Below are 16,823 nucleotides of genomic sequence, written 5' to 3'. Positions count from 1 at the left end.
GGACACACTAAGCATACCACAAGCAAGGATCTCCAGTGGCCAGCCTTGACCCAGCATGGAGAAGAGGCTGACTTACATGGTAACAGACAGGATCTGAGGCAAATGTGGCCCAGACATAGACCAGGAGGGCAGCAGAAGGGCAGTGGCCAGGGAAGGCTCTCAAAGCAGGTGACCATATCCATGCAGAGGCTTCAAGAGTAACCAAGGGAGCAGGGACACAAGGTGTCCTGAGCAGGCAGGATGTTGGGCACAGTTCAGGAAAGCAGGAGAGCTCGGGGCTTCGAGATTTCTCAGCAACAGGGAAAGCACAGAGCAGGACCTCCCTCGTCAGCAGCAAGGCCAGAGCCAGGCACCACAGTGCTGACAGAACGATGAGCGTGGGAGAAAGCAGCAGCCAGCAGCCCAAGGGGCAGGTAGACAGAACACCCACAAACATAGCTTCAGGGCTGCAGGGTATCCTGAAAGTGGAGGCCAAGGCCGAGGCAGCCGAGCCTGGCACCCAAGCTTACTGATTTACAAAATAGGAACGACAATTATGTGCCACCCTGTCCACTTGCTGAGGGCACACTCAATACACAATACAGGCAGGAGGGCTCCTGGTGGTGTGGCAGTGCCAGGGGTGTGACCCACATCACCAGAAGTCTAGAAAGGAGGGTGACAACTCGTAGCAGATAGCAAGTTCAAGGTCAGGTACTCGCAGTGAGACCCTTCTCCATTTCCACTGTGGGAAGGACTGGACTACAGGGCCCAAGCCAGGGCGAGCACTGCCCACTTGGTGAACAAGGGTGACAGCCACTGAGCCGGGCTCTCTGGCCTAAGCTATGGGCACAGGCCAGCACTGTTTAGCTCCTTCTTCCTCCCCATGGGATCAGGGACCCTTGGAGCCCTGTGCCTGTCCTGCCCCTTCTCCTTCCCTTTCCTGGAGGTAGGGGTCTGGGGCTATCGGCCTGGACACAGCCTCCTCTCCTAAGTTGCCCCCAGGATGCCCCCAAGCACAAGCTTGTATAAGATTCTTCCTTCTAAGAAGGGGCTGGAGGAGGGCCCCAGATGCCATCCAAGTGAGACTCAAAACTCCTCCAGTCACCACCCCTCTCCGCCTTAACTTGCCCGCTGGTCTCCAGTGCAGCCCCCAAGGAAGGGTAACAAAACAATGGCACCTCAATCAGAAGACCAAGCCCATTCCCAACCCCCAACCCAGGACCAGACCATGCCCACTCCCACCCCTCAACCCAAACCAGATGGGGAACTCCCACCCTTCAAGCTGAGGACAGAGGGGGCTCTGAGGACCAGCCCTACCTGGCTGGGGATGAGCGGCTCCTTGTCATCAATGTCGATGAGCACATCCTCCCCAGGGCTGAGCAAGCTCACGTCATCTGTGGGGCAGCCATGGCCAGGCCTCAGAGGGGCTCCTCTCTCCTCGGCCACAGAGAGGCAAGGCAAGACCTCTTCCCTTCCCCGCCCTGCCACCTTCTGGTCCACTTCTCACTACACACCAAGAGGCCAGCCCCTGGGGTGGTTCTCACCTGGACCCACAGCCTGGCCTCAAGCCCTGTCCCCTACCTGGGCCGCCCTGTGGAGATGGACTTTCGGCCGCATAAGGGTCGCACAGGAAGCTCTCCAGGGAACGGATGGTGCACTGGCCCACCACAGGCCGGCGGCCAAACTGGCGGTTATCAATAACCTTGATCACGATGGGAGGGCAGTAGAGCTCCTCCCGGGGCAGCATCTGGGGGAAGAGACGTTAACCTCTGGATGTTGGCCTGAGCCCATCTCTGGGAGGCACAGGGGAAGTGGGCAAGCAGGTCCAAGGAACAGAGAGAATGGCTGCAACCCACAGATTAACCCCAACAGCCAGAACTCCAGAACAGTCACTGACAGGCCCAGGTCCTGACCAACAGAGCAGAGGTTTCTTACCTTCTCTGTGTGCCATTCACAGAAGCCAGCCTTGCCCCACATCCTTACCTTCCAGGGACATGGGCTGAGCTGCCAGCCAGAGAGAACAAGGCTGCTTTCCCCAAGCCCTCACTGGCCCAGGAGGGGAGAGGGGGCTGGGCCAGGACTCAACATCTCTTGCAGACAGTGCCCCCCAAGTGGATACTCAAAAGAATCAGCTTCCAGATCCAGCTTCCCCCACCCCCCAACCACCACCACCCCACCACCCTGAATGCACTCGGCACACAACTTGAAATAATTTATAAGCTCTCCTTCAGTGGCGGCTGTGGTGCAGCCAAGAGGAGGCTCCTGTTGACAGCCACTGGGCCTGGAATTTCTGCCGTGCTTTCATCTCACAGACCATTTTCCTGTCCTCAGACTCGCCTTACTGCAGCCACGAGGCCCAGCAGCCTAGGGAGCCAGAGAGAGCCAGGGGCCGAGGTCTGTGGAGGTGAGCTCCTCAGGGGAGGCCCCACTCAGAGAAAGTCTCCAGGCATGGCCAACAGTCACAGAGGGCCCTGGCAGGTTCCTGGAGGAAACTTAGGGTTGGGGGTGCAAGAAACCCTGGAAAGGAAAAAACAGGCCCTTCGGGGCTTCTGCTGGTCCCAGATGGAACAGGATAGAACAAGCTGCCCCCACTGGCACTGCTCACAGCACTGGCTACTTTATCTGCTTCATTTTCACTTCGCTGGAGAGGGAGAGACACCATGAGCCAGTTGGAAACCCCACCACCACCGCAGGGAGCCAGTCACAAAGGTAGGTCACCTGAGGCTACCAGGGAAGCACAGGTGACAGCAGAGAGAAGGGACTCACCACTTCCATGAAGAGGGTGCAGACATCGAAGTTGGGGTTCTTGCGCAGGTTCCTGATGACGCAAGACTGCACCGTCTGGCCCCCACACTCCACCACGAGGCTGGGGGAGGAGATGCTGGCCATCTGGTAGCTCTTCATGTTCCGCAGGCCCCAGGCCAGAATCTGGGGACCCAGGAGGATGACATGTCTGGGAAGGCCCCAAACCCACAAGATAGGATGGGGCTGGGACCCGGAGGGAAGAAGGACTAGGCTTCTGTACCCCAGCAGCCATGCCATGTCTGGGCTGGGCTCACCTCTATGGCGGTCCGCTGCAGAGCGGGCTTGATGTTCTGTGGCACCATGTAGACATTGGCCTCCCTCTGAGGGGGAGGGTAGGGCAGATCTGCATCGTCAGACTGTGGGTAAAAGGGTAGCATGTGGGACTGATGAAGACCAAGATGGCATAAAGATCAAGCAAACAAGAGACAGGACAGAGAGAGATGGGACACAGAGACACAAGCATGGACAGACAGGCAGGCACACAGGTGGAAAGGAGCCCCAGCAGCTCACAACAGGCATTGTCCTCACCCAGAACACCACTCAAGCACCTGAGGCCTGGTGTAGGTCTCCCCACTTCATGTGAATCCCAGGCTGCCCCCTCTCCCCATAGCACAAGCTCAGATGCACCAACAAGCCACTCGGAGCTGCCTCCTTGCTGACATATGCATGCACACACACACTGCCTGTCCATCCTAGAACAACGACAGAGCCCTATCCCTCCCTGCTGCCCCTTGCAGCCCCATGTGCTTCCTCTAGCCTCCGATCTTTCCAAGGGACTCCCCTGTCCTGGTGCTCCATCTCCAGCCCTAAACCTCCACATCCCACACCTGTTCCCTGGGAGGACAGAACTCTTGCCCTGCAAAGGACCGTGTGCAGAGCAGATGGCAGAGGAGAGGAGGAATGTAATTGTCCACAGACACAGTGGGGGCAGCTCCCTCACTGCCACAGGCCAGCCCTGAGTAAGGCTGCGTCCCCCTTGGGCTGCCCACTCAGAGCCAGGCACCCTGCGTGACTACCTGACAGGCAGCATTGGGAAGGTAGAGCTCCCACCTTAGACCAGTTAACTACTACCAGTTAACTACATGCTCTACCATGTACAAGCCTAATCAAGCTAGTCTGCCTTTCCTCCAGCTCGACGTTTCCATCTACAGAATGGTTAGTTGACAGGAGCAACTTCCAAAGGTTAGTACAAGGGTAGAAGTGACCAGCTACCCAACATTTTAGAAGAACGCCTGGTGCACATAAACTCTCACTAGGACTGTTGTTCATCCAGCACCTTTGTGACAATTAGAAAAAGATGTTCCTTTCTTAAAACTCTACTCTCATGTCTGAAAAAGGTTCATATTTTATGTGTGATTAGGACAAAACACACTTTACTGCCATCTACTGGAAACTGTCACAACAAATATAAATAGATGACATCGGTGCCGGAAATTGCAGCTCCTTCATTACCGTATCCTTGTGCAGTGCCCAACCTGTACATCCATACATGAACGACCTGACATGTAGAAAATATTGGCTATAATTTAAAGGGCTATGTTGGATATTCTACACGTGGTCTTCATGAAGCTAAAAAAGGAATCACTGGAAACATCTTCTAAGTGACCTGGGTTTCCTTCTGCAAGAGTCATTCATCTGTCCCCAGGTGGTCTGATGTAGGTAGTAGAAGAGCTGAGGCAGGGATAAATGCTAGCTCCCTCCTGCCCACCCACCAAATCTTCCAAGCCCAGCCCAGCCAATCATCACTCTTGGCCCACCACCCCTAGAACTGTGGTGAGAAGCAGCTCAGCTCTGGAGTCAAGACGAGTCTGTCTGGGGTCACCCGAGGACTGCTGGGCCCCTGGGAGCACCTTTGGGAGCAACACTGGCTTTGCCACCATCCTCATGCCACCAGGGCACCAGGCGATAGAACTCTTCAGTCTACACCCACATGTAGGTTACTCCAGGTCAGAAGCCGATTAGAATGATGGACTAGGCTGTCCTGGCACACACCTCTAGGGGGCACCATGCATATCACAGCCCACGAGGGAGGCAGCCCTGGAGAACTGAGCTGGGGCCTCCACAACCACAGCTGTGGTGGTGAACTGGCTGCTGAGGTGACCCTGAGTTCAGCGTACACCTGTAGTACCCCAAGGCCACCAGCAGCAGGTGACTTCACAGAAGTGACCCACTTGTGGCCTGCTCACAGCTTCTTTTGGCCAATGCCCTACATGGGTCCACAGCCAAAAGCCCAAAACCAAAAAGGGGCAAAAAGAAGGGGTCAGGGAGGAAGGGTCAGTCCCAAGTTGCCCTGAGTGGGGAAGCAGAGACCAGTCTTCCTCACACAGCTGCAGGTTCTCCCAAACTCCCCAAGGAGGATTCATGCATGTGTTTCCTGGGAAGCATTTCCTCTCTAGCTCCAAGCCCAGGACAGCCCCTCCCGGAACCCACTCCCAATGCTATCCACACCATTCCCCACCCCTCTGTGCCGATGACCCTCCTCGCCCATCTGCAGGACCCTGCGGCCAGGGGAAGCAGGAGCTGGAGGAGGCTGAGCACTGTACCGTTTGCAGAAGGCCCTGGAGCAACAGGGCAGGAGCACACAGCTGTGGCGCACCAGGCCCCATGCAGCAAGGGGAATAGAGAGATGACAGTTAGAGGAGAGGTCAGGCAGCTTCTCCAGCACCAGGCTGCCACACTTACCCCACCTGTGGAGGAGCCCAAGAAGCCTAGGTACCTTCGGGGCACTCCCCAGGATCCCTGACACTGTGGCTCCACCCAGCCTCTGACACTGAACTTTCATACAACTGGGGGTCCCTGTCTCCCACCTTAAGATCTGCTTCCTGCAGTGGGCACTGTGGCACAGCAAGTTAAGGCCCTGCTTGGGGTGCTGTTACCTCCTAGGGTTTGCATGCAGGCTTCTCCAGTTACTACCCAGCTCCCTGCTAATGCACCCAGGAAAGCAGCAAAGGGTGGCGTAAGTGCTTGAGTTCCTGCCCACACATGTTGGGAGATCAAGATGGAGTTGCTGGCTCCTGGCTCCTATCCAGCCCACAGACATTTGAGGAGTGAATCAGGGGGGTGGAAGCCATCTCCCCATCTCTCTATCATCCTACCTTTCAAGTAAATGTAAATAACCATTTAAAAACCTTCTGCCTCCTTTCAATGGCCTCTCAGAAAGTAGCCCTACCCACACAACCAAGTCAGCCACTGTCTCCTTCTCCCCTCATTGCCCTGCCTAATTCAACACCAAGCAGGGATGATTCTACCTGTCCCGCCCCACTCACACCCCTCCACCCTTGACTCCTTTTCCTGGTTCAAGCCACTGCCCCTCTCCCTGGACTCACCAGCATCTCATGTAGCCTGGTTGCAAGAGGTTTTGCACACTGCCTGCCAACAACCAATGCATGCTGCCCTCTGCAGCCAGGGCAAGCCTTCTCCCAATTCACAGGCTGCTCAGTGGCCTCCAGGAGGCAATGCAAACTCTTTGATGTTGCCTCCAAGACCCCCACCGTCTACCTCCTGCTGTCTTCACCAGCACATCTCTCACCAGATAACTCTTCCCAACCCCACCCCACCACACCTCCTGTCTTCCACCTCCTCTTCCAAAGTTCCAAATAGTGATGAGTCCCCTCCCAGATATGGTCACTTCCTGCCCTTCGGAACCTGGCAGGTGGCAGGAACTACAGTGGTCTCTTGGCCTTGAGGCACAGAGCTTACTGAATGCACTCAGTTCCACTTCTTCTGGTCATCTCAGCTGGGACTTCAGGTGCCCAGTGAACTCTGCCCTGGGGTGTCCTGAGCACCACCCCTGGCAACTTGCACGCACCTCCATCACCAGATGCAACCACCACCTTGTGCTGTCTCTATGTGTGCAATGGACTTTGTCACTAGGTAGATGCACCACCAGGTGAATGGGTGGATAAAAAAATGCCTCTGACACACTCCCTCTTCCTCTAACTCTCTTGTCTGTGCCAGCCTGCTGCTCCTGGGTCCTCACCACCCCCACCCTAACCTGCTCATGGCTCCTTCTCTTGGAATTGACTTCCTTGGCTGCCTTCCTGGAGGGAACACATCTCTCACGGTCCAGATCAAGTTCTCCACCCTCCAGAAAACTTCCCCCCCACACTCTAGAAACTTCCCATAACCCTTGTTTCTGACTTTCTGTAACCCTCCATGATACTGCACCCACATCAGCTTCCAAGCATTCCCAGCATCCTAAACTGTGTGCGATCACCACACATGTGGGGGTCCTACAGTCTCAGCCAGCTCCAGAGCCTATTTCCCAACTTTCTGGTTCAGCCCACCTGAGAGCTACAACACCCTCCTCCCACCGGGACCCCCACCGGGACCCCCACTGGGACAGCAGCTGTCAACAGGAGTCGATGTGCAGCTCATGACCCTCATTAGAACTGGGAGGACAAATCAACATAGCCAGGAAGGGGCGGGGGTAGCCTGGAAATGTAGCAGACACACACTGATTCACTGTCCTGCAAGTGACAGAACTCTAGTACCCACAACCAGCAAGGCAAGCCAGACTGTGGCTCACTGGAGGAAACCACATGGAAGGCAGGTCTTCAGGTGGCGACTCTAGCGGGGTCTACAGGTGTTCATGGTGTTCACCAAGCCACCTCAAATAGAGAGGACCGGATCAAAGCAGAAGCCATCTGTGGGGCCCCTCCTTGGCCAACATGGAGAGCCCAGGCCTTGAGTCACAGTTCTGGTAGTCACCCCAACCAGAAGCCCACTCCTGGTCCCAGGTCAGACGCAGTGTCTGCACATTTCCCAACACCTAACCCACAGACCCCTTTCTCACTCAGCCAGGGGCAATCAGGGGACCCCCTCAGACACTCATGTGCTGGTTCCTCAGGGAGTCCCAGGCAAGGGGCAGCCAGGCCGGCTGGGAGGGCTCCATTGTCTACTGGCCCCACCCAGCTCGTTAGGAACAACATGTTGCTCTAATTACACTTCCCAGGAAAAACAGTGTTTTACATTAAAGCCTTAGGGGAGGAGGAGGGAGGGGGACCACTGGGTTCATTTTCCTGATTGCAAAACACCGAATTCTTCCTTCTAGTGGGTCTGGGGGCAAAGGAGAGAGTACCTGGTACCTCTCAGGGTAACAGCTTGAAGTCTGTGGCTGGGGCGGGACTCAGAAGGCAAGGGTGGACAATGTGAGGACAGCCTCCTTACCAGGGCAGCCGCTGGCGTGCTGTAGAACCCAGCATGAGAGAGGAAGCAGGACCCGGGTACTCCTCCAGCCACGTTCCCTGAGATGGCCAGGACCGCATGCCCATGGAGCCCAGGGCCCCAGTTCAAGAGGGAGGCATTCACACCCCTTCTGCTGTGTGTGTGTGTGTGTGTGTGTGTGCGTGCGTGTGTGCGCCTGTGTGTGGTTCTCACAGCATACACAAACGGACACGTGCACACACCACTCTCCAATTCTCAGGAAATCTAAAATTGCCGTTTCTTTGAACTCATTCCCCTTGGCAGCGCGGCCCGCCTTTGTTCTCCAGACAAAAAGGAAAAGAAAGAGACGGAGGGCTCAGCAGAGGCGGGAGAAGGAGGGAGACGGGGGGCCAAGGAGCACACAGAGGAGGAAGACACACAGAGGAAGAGTGAGGAAGAGGCAGAGAGAGAGAGAGAGAAGACACACAGATAGGAAGATGAGCAAGAGAGCTCAGAGAAAGCCCTCCCTCTGCCCGCACCCATATCCCAGCCAATGCCAGCACATGTGAACGTGTTCTGCTTGCCCTTTATAACCTCACAGCGACCTTCCAGATGGACACAAAGCCTACAAAAGGGGATTCTTGTCACCCACCAAACTGATCTCCCAACACTACTCCCTAGCACCCCCACCCACCCTTTCTACTTCAAAAGACAGCTCAGTGCCACTTCTGCCAACAGACCCCCAGCCCGACGGCATGTTATTGCGCATCGCACTCTGGCTCCCACCCTGCCATCTCTGTGCCTGACTGCACTGACCGAACGCCTCTCCCCACAGGTCAGGACACCCCTAAACCAGGCTGTAGGGTTCAGCGACCCCACTAGTCCAGGTCCCCATCATCACCAACAGTCTCTGAAGCCTCCTTGCTGATCTTCCCTCCCTCCTGCCCCCTGCCCCATAGCCAGTGGTACAGGAGCTAAGCGCTCAGCATCGCCCTTTTGAAGCCCTGCAAGGCGGCTGTTGCATCTTGCCAGATATCAGGCTGGGAGCCTGGGAGGGGCTGAAAGGGAGACACACCAGGCAGGGGCTGGGCCACAGCAATGAAGACAGAAAATCCCACTGAGGCGTTAGGCTTCCTGTAGCAACAGCGGGGGCAGCAGGAACTACCTGCCTCCACCCACTCCCGGGGCATTCTTAAAACCAAGTGGGACCTAACATCTTGGCACAAATGTCCCCTTTCAGTGGACTGAGTTATGGCCCCCAGGGATGGATTCGGCTGAGGTCCCACAGAGACCATGGAAGGTCACAAGGTCATCCTCAAATGTTGCTCCCCAAGCCAGTTGACACTGCATCACCCATCTAGGTCTCAGGCCCTGAGAACCTGCTGGCTCAGCTCGGCCTGTACGCCTGGCAGACCCCCAGAACCTGCTGTCCCCTGGCCCTGCTGACCGCTGCGTGCCCTCAGCCTGTGGCCCGGCTGGCCCGGCAGCAGGACACTTGGCCCAGAAGCTGCTGCTTGGCTCTGTTTCCTGACGATGCAACCACAGCCAGATCCCGCTCTCAGAACCCAAGCCCTCACTGCTGTATATGACAAATCCAGTTATTAAGAACTGAGACCTTTTCTTTTTAATAACTCATCCTTGGGCTGGGTCTTCTTCAGCTCAGGGCTGTGGGTTTTGGCCACAGAGCGCTCTCAATCAAGCGCGAGGGCTCCGTGCTGCCTTCCTGGACAGGACCTGGCCTCCAAGGCCAAACCGGCAGTCTTTTGCAACCGCAGCCAGGAGCAGGAGGCGGCCTGTCGGGCGCGATCACAGCCAGCTCACTTGGTGGACCCCACCTCGGTCTGGGAGCTACAGGAAGTGAGGTAAGGGGTGCGGGGCCTGAGGCTCCCACATCCTGACCCTGCACTGCTAGTCCAAGTTGCGCCAGAAATGTCAAATGGTGTCTGCTCCCAGCCTGGGGATTCCCTGATTGATGGCAGCAAGTGGCTGCTCTCTCTCCAGTTCCTGTACCTCTCCCCAGCCTCTGCCCCCAGCCTACTCTCAGATGTCCAAGAGTCTGTAAGAGTGTGTGTTTCTCACACACATCCCAAAGATCGTGTCCCTGCTTCCTCTAGACACCAACCCCAAACTTCTACCAGTCCCCACAAATCCCCAACCTACCATGTGTACCCAAAACCAGCCCTTGAACCAAAGGTGTATGCCCACCCTCCTCCTAAGTGCTACAACTTCTGGCTGCCTCCAGCAGAAAGCCTTCCTTGATTGCTTTGGCATTTATGGACTTGGGCCACCAGGGACACTACCAGGTAAGACTGGGCATTGCTGTTCATCTGGCCTCCTCCACCACCACCAGGACACAGCTTCAGCAGCCCTGGTTCCACAGGGAGCATGGAAAGAGAATCCAGACAGATCTCTACATGGCATAAGTGATCACAGAGCACCAGGCATCTGGGTGGTTCTGAAGTGTGTGTTTGCATATTGCGAGCCTTTCCTCCCTCATTCACTACCCACCCACTCCTGCCATGGGGTACAACCTCTAGGCTCTGGCTCACCTCATCCAAGATTCTTGAGCTGTCTGGCACCTGCACCATGCCCGTGGGATGTTCCACATCCAGGAGATGGAGGAGAAAAAGAGACAAGTTCTGTATTAGTAATAGGAGCACTAGGCTGGGCCAGTGGATGAACACAGTTGACACCACCTCATCCAGTCAAAGATGGTTGCTTCCCAGCCATACCTCCCTGCCCACACCATGTGGCCCCTAAGGAGGATGCAGTGGACCCCTATGCAGAGGGATGGGCAGGAACAGCCAAAGCCTAAGCCCAAATTAGCACCCAGGCAGCCCCGAAAAGACAACAGGTGTAGTCCTAGACCTGCTGAACCTGCCAGGGCACTTGGACTTGGCAATCAAAGAACTACCTGGAATCCCCCAGGACTGTTCAGAACAGAGAGCTGCAGCTAGGGTAGGGCAAAGAACAGAAGAAAAGGAGGAGGAGGAGGAGGAGTGTGTGGCTTGGAGTGGCAAAGAAGGGCTTGTAGGGTAAGAATCATCTGGAAATTGTAAGGGCTCCTTTGGAAGGGCAGGTGAGAATCCCACAGCTGCCACTGCACCTATCCTGCATTAGTACAGTGAATCTGATTGACATGGGTCCCTGGTAAAGGGCTCCCCTTTCTGCTGTTATCTCAGGAGAAAAAAGGAAGAAGGGGAGAAACCTCGGACAGGTAAGAGAGAGAAAACAGCCTCAGTGCGGGACCAAGGGACCAGCACTGCTGAAAGTGACACACACACACACTTGGAGGCCCCGCAGCCCCACCTGGTGCCCAGTGCACCTTCAGGGTCTCTGTCACTAGATGCAAGGGGACCCCAGCAGTTCGCTGGGGTCCAACAGCCATGGGGCCCTGAGCCCTAATGGGGCAGCGCTGGAGGACATCGAGGCCTAGGCCGCACACCCCAGAATGGGTGGTCAGTCTGAAGCAGGAAAGCAAAAGCAAGACTCACCTCAAAACCAGGAATGTGGTGGATGGCCGGCTGGGGTGAAGAGAAAACACCATTATCATGTGACTGTCACCAAGGTCCCCAGCTCCTCATCTCAGCCCCGGCCTGGCAACCATTTCTTCAACAGGCAGAGGCATGCATAGCCCACCCTTCAGGAAGGAAGCTGAGGGCTGTGGCCCCTCCAGACACATCCCCCCAGGGCAGTCCCCATCCTATCCAGTGTACATTTGGGGTACACATCATACCCAGAGCAAGTGTGGGAACAGAACTCTAACCCAAGCTTCTGATTTCACAGTGGGGACATGACCAGGGCCACAGCTGGGCCATGCTGGAGTCCACATGGGAATGGAGTTGCTGCCCTAACCCATCCCGACACTCCCTGTCCCCTACAGCTGGACCACAGAGATCTTCCTCCCAGAATTCGCATCAGGAGATGACCCAAGGAGAAGAAATTGGGGTGGGAGCAGGGCACTCAGATGCACAGCCCAATTCTATCATGTGTTGGGTCATGTGCTAATCAGGACTGCAGAAAAGACAGGTGGAAAGGGCCTCAGCGGAGCAGTGAAGGAGGGCTGGCATTGGTGGTGGTGGGGGGTGGGGGAGACCAGCCTCACCTTCTCTCTCTGGATGAGCTCAAAGGAAGCCAGCAGCTCTCCGGCTGGCTGGCCACCCCGCAGCAGTGGGAACCAGGCCAGCCGGGGTGTCCGCTCCATACTCGGTTGACAAATGCAGCGGCCTATAAACTCATCAGCACCCTAGATGGGGCATGGAGAAGAGGAAGTCAGAGACTTCTGAGCGGCCTCCCAGGGACCACAAGCCTGCTTCCCTGGACCACTGGGCCTCGAGAATCAGGGCAGCCCCTGTGTTAGACGGTGAGCCCTGCTCTCCTTAGAGGGAAACCAGAACCACGTGAGACACAGCCAGATGCTGGCCACCATGGCTGGACTTGTGTTACCAGTGTGTTTGGGAAGTCCTTCTGTAGGTCTAATTCATGTCCACCCTGCTTTTATGGGATTCAGCTTCATGCCTTTTAGAGACCAGAGAACCAAACCCTCAGCAACATAGGGGCTTCGTGTCCATCCCTTCTTAACCAGGATCACACTCATCACATTAAGTCCAGCTTGTGAAAATGCTTTCATCTTGTATTTCTTAGCCAAGCACCTTCCTTAGCTCCATGCTGGCACCAAAGGTCCACCCCGTACATGGGCACCCCTCCCTCTCCATACTCACTCCAACCCCCCCCCCCACTCCCTGCCTCAGCTTCCTTTCATCCTTCGTCCTTGTGTGGCTCATGCTGCTGTCTTCCCTCAGTCACAGTACTGCCCAAACCCAGCCCTGCCACATGGGCCTCCATGATGTTGCCTGCCTGCGCACTCCAGGCCTCAGCATTGTCTCCCCTAGGGCAGGAGTGCCCAGCAGAACCTCCCCTCACAGTCTGATGGCATCTGAGCATCTCTCCAAGGCCAGTATCTGGAGAGACACTGAGCAGAGCTGGGCAGCACTGCTGCCGAAGGGGCTATCTTGGGATGACCACCAGCTCCTGCAGGGTCATCTGTCTCATCAGTGGGAGTCTGGCCCGCAAACATTCAGAGTGGGCAGCAGCAATAGCCCTGGGAGGTTCCCATGAGCTTCTATGGGTCAAGTGTCACCCCTTGAGCTGTCAGGTCCAGAGAGGAGTGAAGCTGGCCAAGATGGCAGGTGGGACAGCAGGAGAGGAGGGCGACAATTATTTACCAAGAGGTGTGGGCTTGCAGCATACATACCCCCTGCCTTGCCCAGAACCCTGAAGCCTGCTGAGCTACCCAGAAGAGGCTACAGTTCCTCTCCCCTGTGATCGTCCCTGGGCTCTGGCCTGCAGCTGACTGACAGGGTCAGTGCATTCTTTGAAGAAGAGATGGTTAAAAGCTATGGGAGAGCACCTGTGTCCTGACTGGGACCAGCCTGGCCTGGGGGTGATAGTGGGATGAGAGGGAGGAGGCAAAGTTTGAAAAATGTTTCCAGAAATAGTTTCCTTGACTGGCATACCCACGCACAGCTCTGGCACAGTTTGGGGAGCCTCCCAGCATGCCTTGCAGCAGTATTCACATCTGCTCCTTCTGCTCAGTTCCCTTAACCCAACACCTGCAGAGATGCCAGGCCCCAGGCTCTTCTCCAAACATCCCAAAGCAACCTCGTCCCCTGTGGCACCAGTCTTTTCCTCAGAGAACACCCAGGAAGGCTCCCAGCCCAGACCTGTGTGGTCTACTATCATTGGCTCCCATCAAAAATGGCATCGTCCTCCCTTACCCGCTGAGCAGCTCCCTCTCTCAGGGCACCTCACACTTTCAGGGCACCTGATATCCAGCCATAGCAGCTTGCCCCAAGACATCTTCCAAATCCTGCCTCCTGCCCTCTCATCCCCTCCCCTAGGCCAGGCCTGTCTGCCATATGCCCAGGAAACTGACGCCACCACACGCCACAACCCAACCTTCTCTTGCCCAAACACCACTCTCACCCCATCAATCCCTTGCTCCCAGTCTCACATTCCTTTTTCTTCCTTCCCAGACTTCCTTCTCTCCTCACAGTCCCTCACTCACCACTCTGCCATCTAGGAACACCTCAGCACCCCAATTCTACATTTCCCTAACATCCTCCCCAACCTTATAGCCATGGCATTGTCTCCCTCCAAGAACCTTGCAGAGTTGTGCTATCCAATGCAAGAGCACTGGTCGCTGGTGCCTATTTAAACCAACAAGTCAGTGCAATTAAACTAAAGTAGGGGACAGCACTGTGGCATGGCCAGTTAAGCTTCTGCCTGCAGTGCTGGCATCCCATATGAGCATTGGTTTGAGTTCCATCTGCTTCACTTCTGATCCAGATCCCTGCTAATGGCCTGAAGAAGCTAGAAATGCCCAAGTATTTGAGCCCATGGAAAAGCTACCAGCTCTGGACTTGGGGAATACCAGAAGCCAAGAATCCATGGAGACCCAAACTTCCACCTTCAGGGCCATCTCTCCCCTTGGGCAGGAGAGGGCAGAGGAAGCCTCTGACTCACATAGGTGTCATGGTCGTACAGCTCCACCACGATGCTGGGCGGCTGCTCAGCAATCCTGACTGGCTCACCGAAGATCTCGATCTCATAGAAGATGAGTGTCTGGTCCCAGGTGGGGTTCAAGGTGTTCTTGGCCACCACTGTCTTCTGGCTCTGGTGCAGGAAGGAGACGATAGCATAGGGATCTGTTCGGACCAGGGCAAGGGAGAGAGAGACAGGATACAGCATGGACGGTGAGTGCCGCCTGCTCAGGTGCTTTGAGTCGCATCAACTACTTTCAGGATCCCTTGGTCCCAGGGGTCTCTCCCCACCCATCTGCGAGGACAGCTGGGCACCTGGTCATGACAATGAGCGTGAGATGCACAGAGTTTCCTGCTCCAACCTGGACAAAGTGAGCACCTGCATGGTTCACCCAATAAGCAATTATTAGGTGCCAATGGTGTGTCAGGCTAAAAGCTAGGTGTTCGGCACTGAAACTCCGATTTGAGCGGAAATGGAAAATTCCCAAACACAGAATGACAATTTGGATCAGAGCCTTGTAGAATAATCATACAGTGCAACAAATCATGTCAGGGAAATACTTCCTCCTGGGGCAAGCAATGTCAGGCTCTGGACTCCAGGATGCCATCATGGAACACAGATTGGAGGAGTTGAGGTGCCAGTTAGAGACTCCTGCAGGAGCCTAGTCAGAGATGGTGAGGGTTGAGCTAGAAGTGGGTTGTTAGTGAGAGCACATGGACCCAGAAGTTGTTCAGCATTGGGGATTGCAAGGCATCTAAGGCCCTGGCAATTCCCTTCTGCCACCAAAGTCCTTCCCAGTCCCCCAGCCCAACCACAAGCACCTCTCTGTGCCAAGTCCCAGAGGTGAGAGTCTAGGAAGTAGTTCTTGGAGGTGAGCTTGTGAAGCACCTTGGAGGTTCAGGCAGACTGCTGGGTCCTCGGAAAGATGCCGATTTGGCCACCGGCCTGAGGATGTGCCTTTCTAACACACTCCAAGGTTGATGCAGGGCTGCCTTTGGAGGTCACAGAGCAGAAATAAATGCAGGAAGAGGAGCTGAGGGCTTGGGGGAAGGATGCCCTCCAAACAGGACTTTGTCATAGAGCCAGGAGCCACCTTGTCATCACTTTATGAGACTCAGAGTACCAGATGAGAAGGGCACTTGGACAGGCAGGCAGGGGCTGGCAACCAGGTGCTGGATGTGTGGGAGAACCGAGTCTGTGCCCTTGGCAGCCTGCTCCTTCCTGCACCTGCCGTAAACCTGCTGAACTCACTGCCCAGACTAAGCACTGCCACTAATTCCTCATGTGACCTGAGAGGTAACCACCTGCAGCTCACTGGCCAAAGAAAGCGGTGGGGATGTCCAAACCAAGCTCTAGGGGCTGGAGTGGGGAGAGACAGGGCAGGACAGACTGATGGCCACAAGGAGACCAAGGGATGCGCTACAGCCACTGATTGGGAGGTACAGAAGGGCTGAAAGGTGTGACTAAGGAACGGGTAGGAAATGTGGGTGGGCACTAGCAGGACTGCCCTAAAGGGATGAAAGAAACAAGGTCCAAGAGGGTGGATATTGCCCCCAAAGAGCTGGTTTTAAGAGAGAGGGTCATCTACATTAAGGGCAGAAACTACTGGGCAAATACAGGCTGAACAACACTGGGCTTAACTATTAGGAGGCAGCCATCAGCCTGGACCATCAGAGAAGCAAGATCCAGTGGGGACAATCATGGAGGGCTTCCTGCAGGAGGCTGGTCTGAACCTGCTTCTGGGAGAAGAGGGCTGCAGGAATGGTGGTGGAGAGATGCCCAGCATGTCTTGCCTCCTCCACCTGGCAGGAGCTTCCCTGGCACACAGCTCTGGGTTCCCTGGCAGGGCTGGCCATGAGCCTTCTGCCTCCTGCCCCTGGCAGGGCCCAGCGGCGTCTGTGCATTTAATGAAACCGTCTGGCTGTGATACCATCAGCTCCAAGCTCGGCAGAGAACCTCTCCCAGTTCCAGTAAGGGAAGGAGGGCGCGTTCCGATAAATAAAACCATATTAGAGCACCGTGAGAAAGCCCCTTTTGTTCCCGCCCCCTGTGCTTCCCCACGCTTTATTTTTATAAGCGTGCGGGCCCCAGCCCGACCGCATTTACACAGAGATCACAATTGCGCATTGTCGCGCCATGCACACTGTATTGGTGTTGGCAGCACCCCCACCCCCCAACCCCCAAGCAGCCCGGCTCTTTCAGCAGCACCCCCACCCCCAGCCCCAGCTCAGGCAATGAGCTCAGCCCAGGCCAGGCAGGGGATGGGAGTAGGGGAGGGTCTCAACAAACTCACCCAGATCCGCACACGCACCCCCTCCCTCCCCGGGAGGAAAACACACAACAAAGGCATT

General features: G+C 55.8%; 1 protein-coding gene across 8 annotated transcripts in view; it reads right to left on the bottom strand.

Moving 5' to 3' along the window:
* DYSF (dysferlin) overlaps nt 1–16,823 on the bottom strand; it is a 176,520-nt gene that overhangs the window by 55,365 nt on the left and 104,332 nt on the right. For all 8 annotated transcript variants that reach the window (XM_058667950.1, XM_058667952.1, XM_058667954.1 and 5 more), the window contains 8 exons: nt 14,455–14,636; nt 12,035–12,175; nt 11,424–11,453; nt 10,479–10,508; nt 3,039–3,140; nt 2,746–2,907; nt 1,561–1,726; nt 1,297–1,373 (listed from right to left, as the gene is read on the bottom strand). In XM_058667950.1, the coding sequence (XP_058523933.1) occupies nt 1,297–1,373; nt 1,561–1,726; nt 2,746–2,907; nt 3,039–3,140; nt 10,479–10,508; nt 11,424–11,453; nt 12,035–12,175; nt 14,455–14,636 (890 nt within the window). The remainder of the gene's footprint in view (nt 1–1,296; nt 1,374–1,560; nt 1,727–2,745; nt 2,908–3,038; nt 3,141–10,478; nt 10,509–11,423; nt 11,454–12,034; nt 12,176–14,454; nt 14,637–16,823) is intronic.

Source organism: Ochotona princeps, chromosome 8 (assembly GCF_030435755.1).
Source record: "Ochotona princeps isolate mOchPri1 chromosome 8, mOchPri1.hap1, whole genome shotgun sequence".
NCBI classification, from domain to species: domain Eukaryota; kingdom Metazoa; phylum Chordata; class Mammalia; order Lagomorpha; family Ochotonidae; genus Ochotona; species Ochotona princeps.
This window is presented reverse-complemented; position numbering and strand designations above follow the sequence as displayed.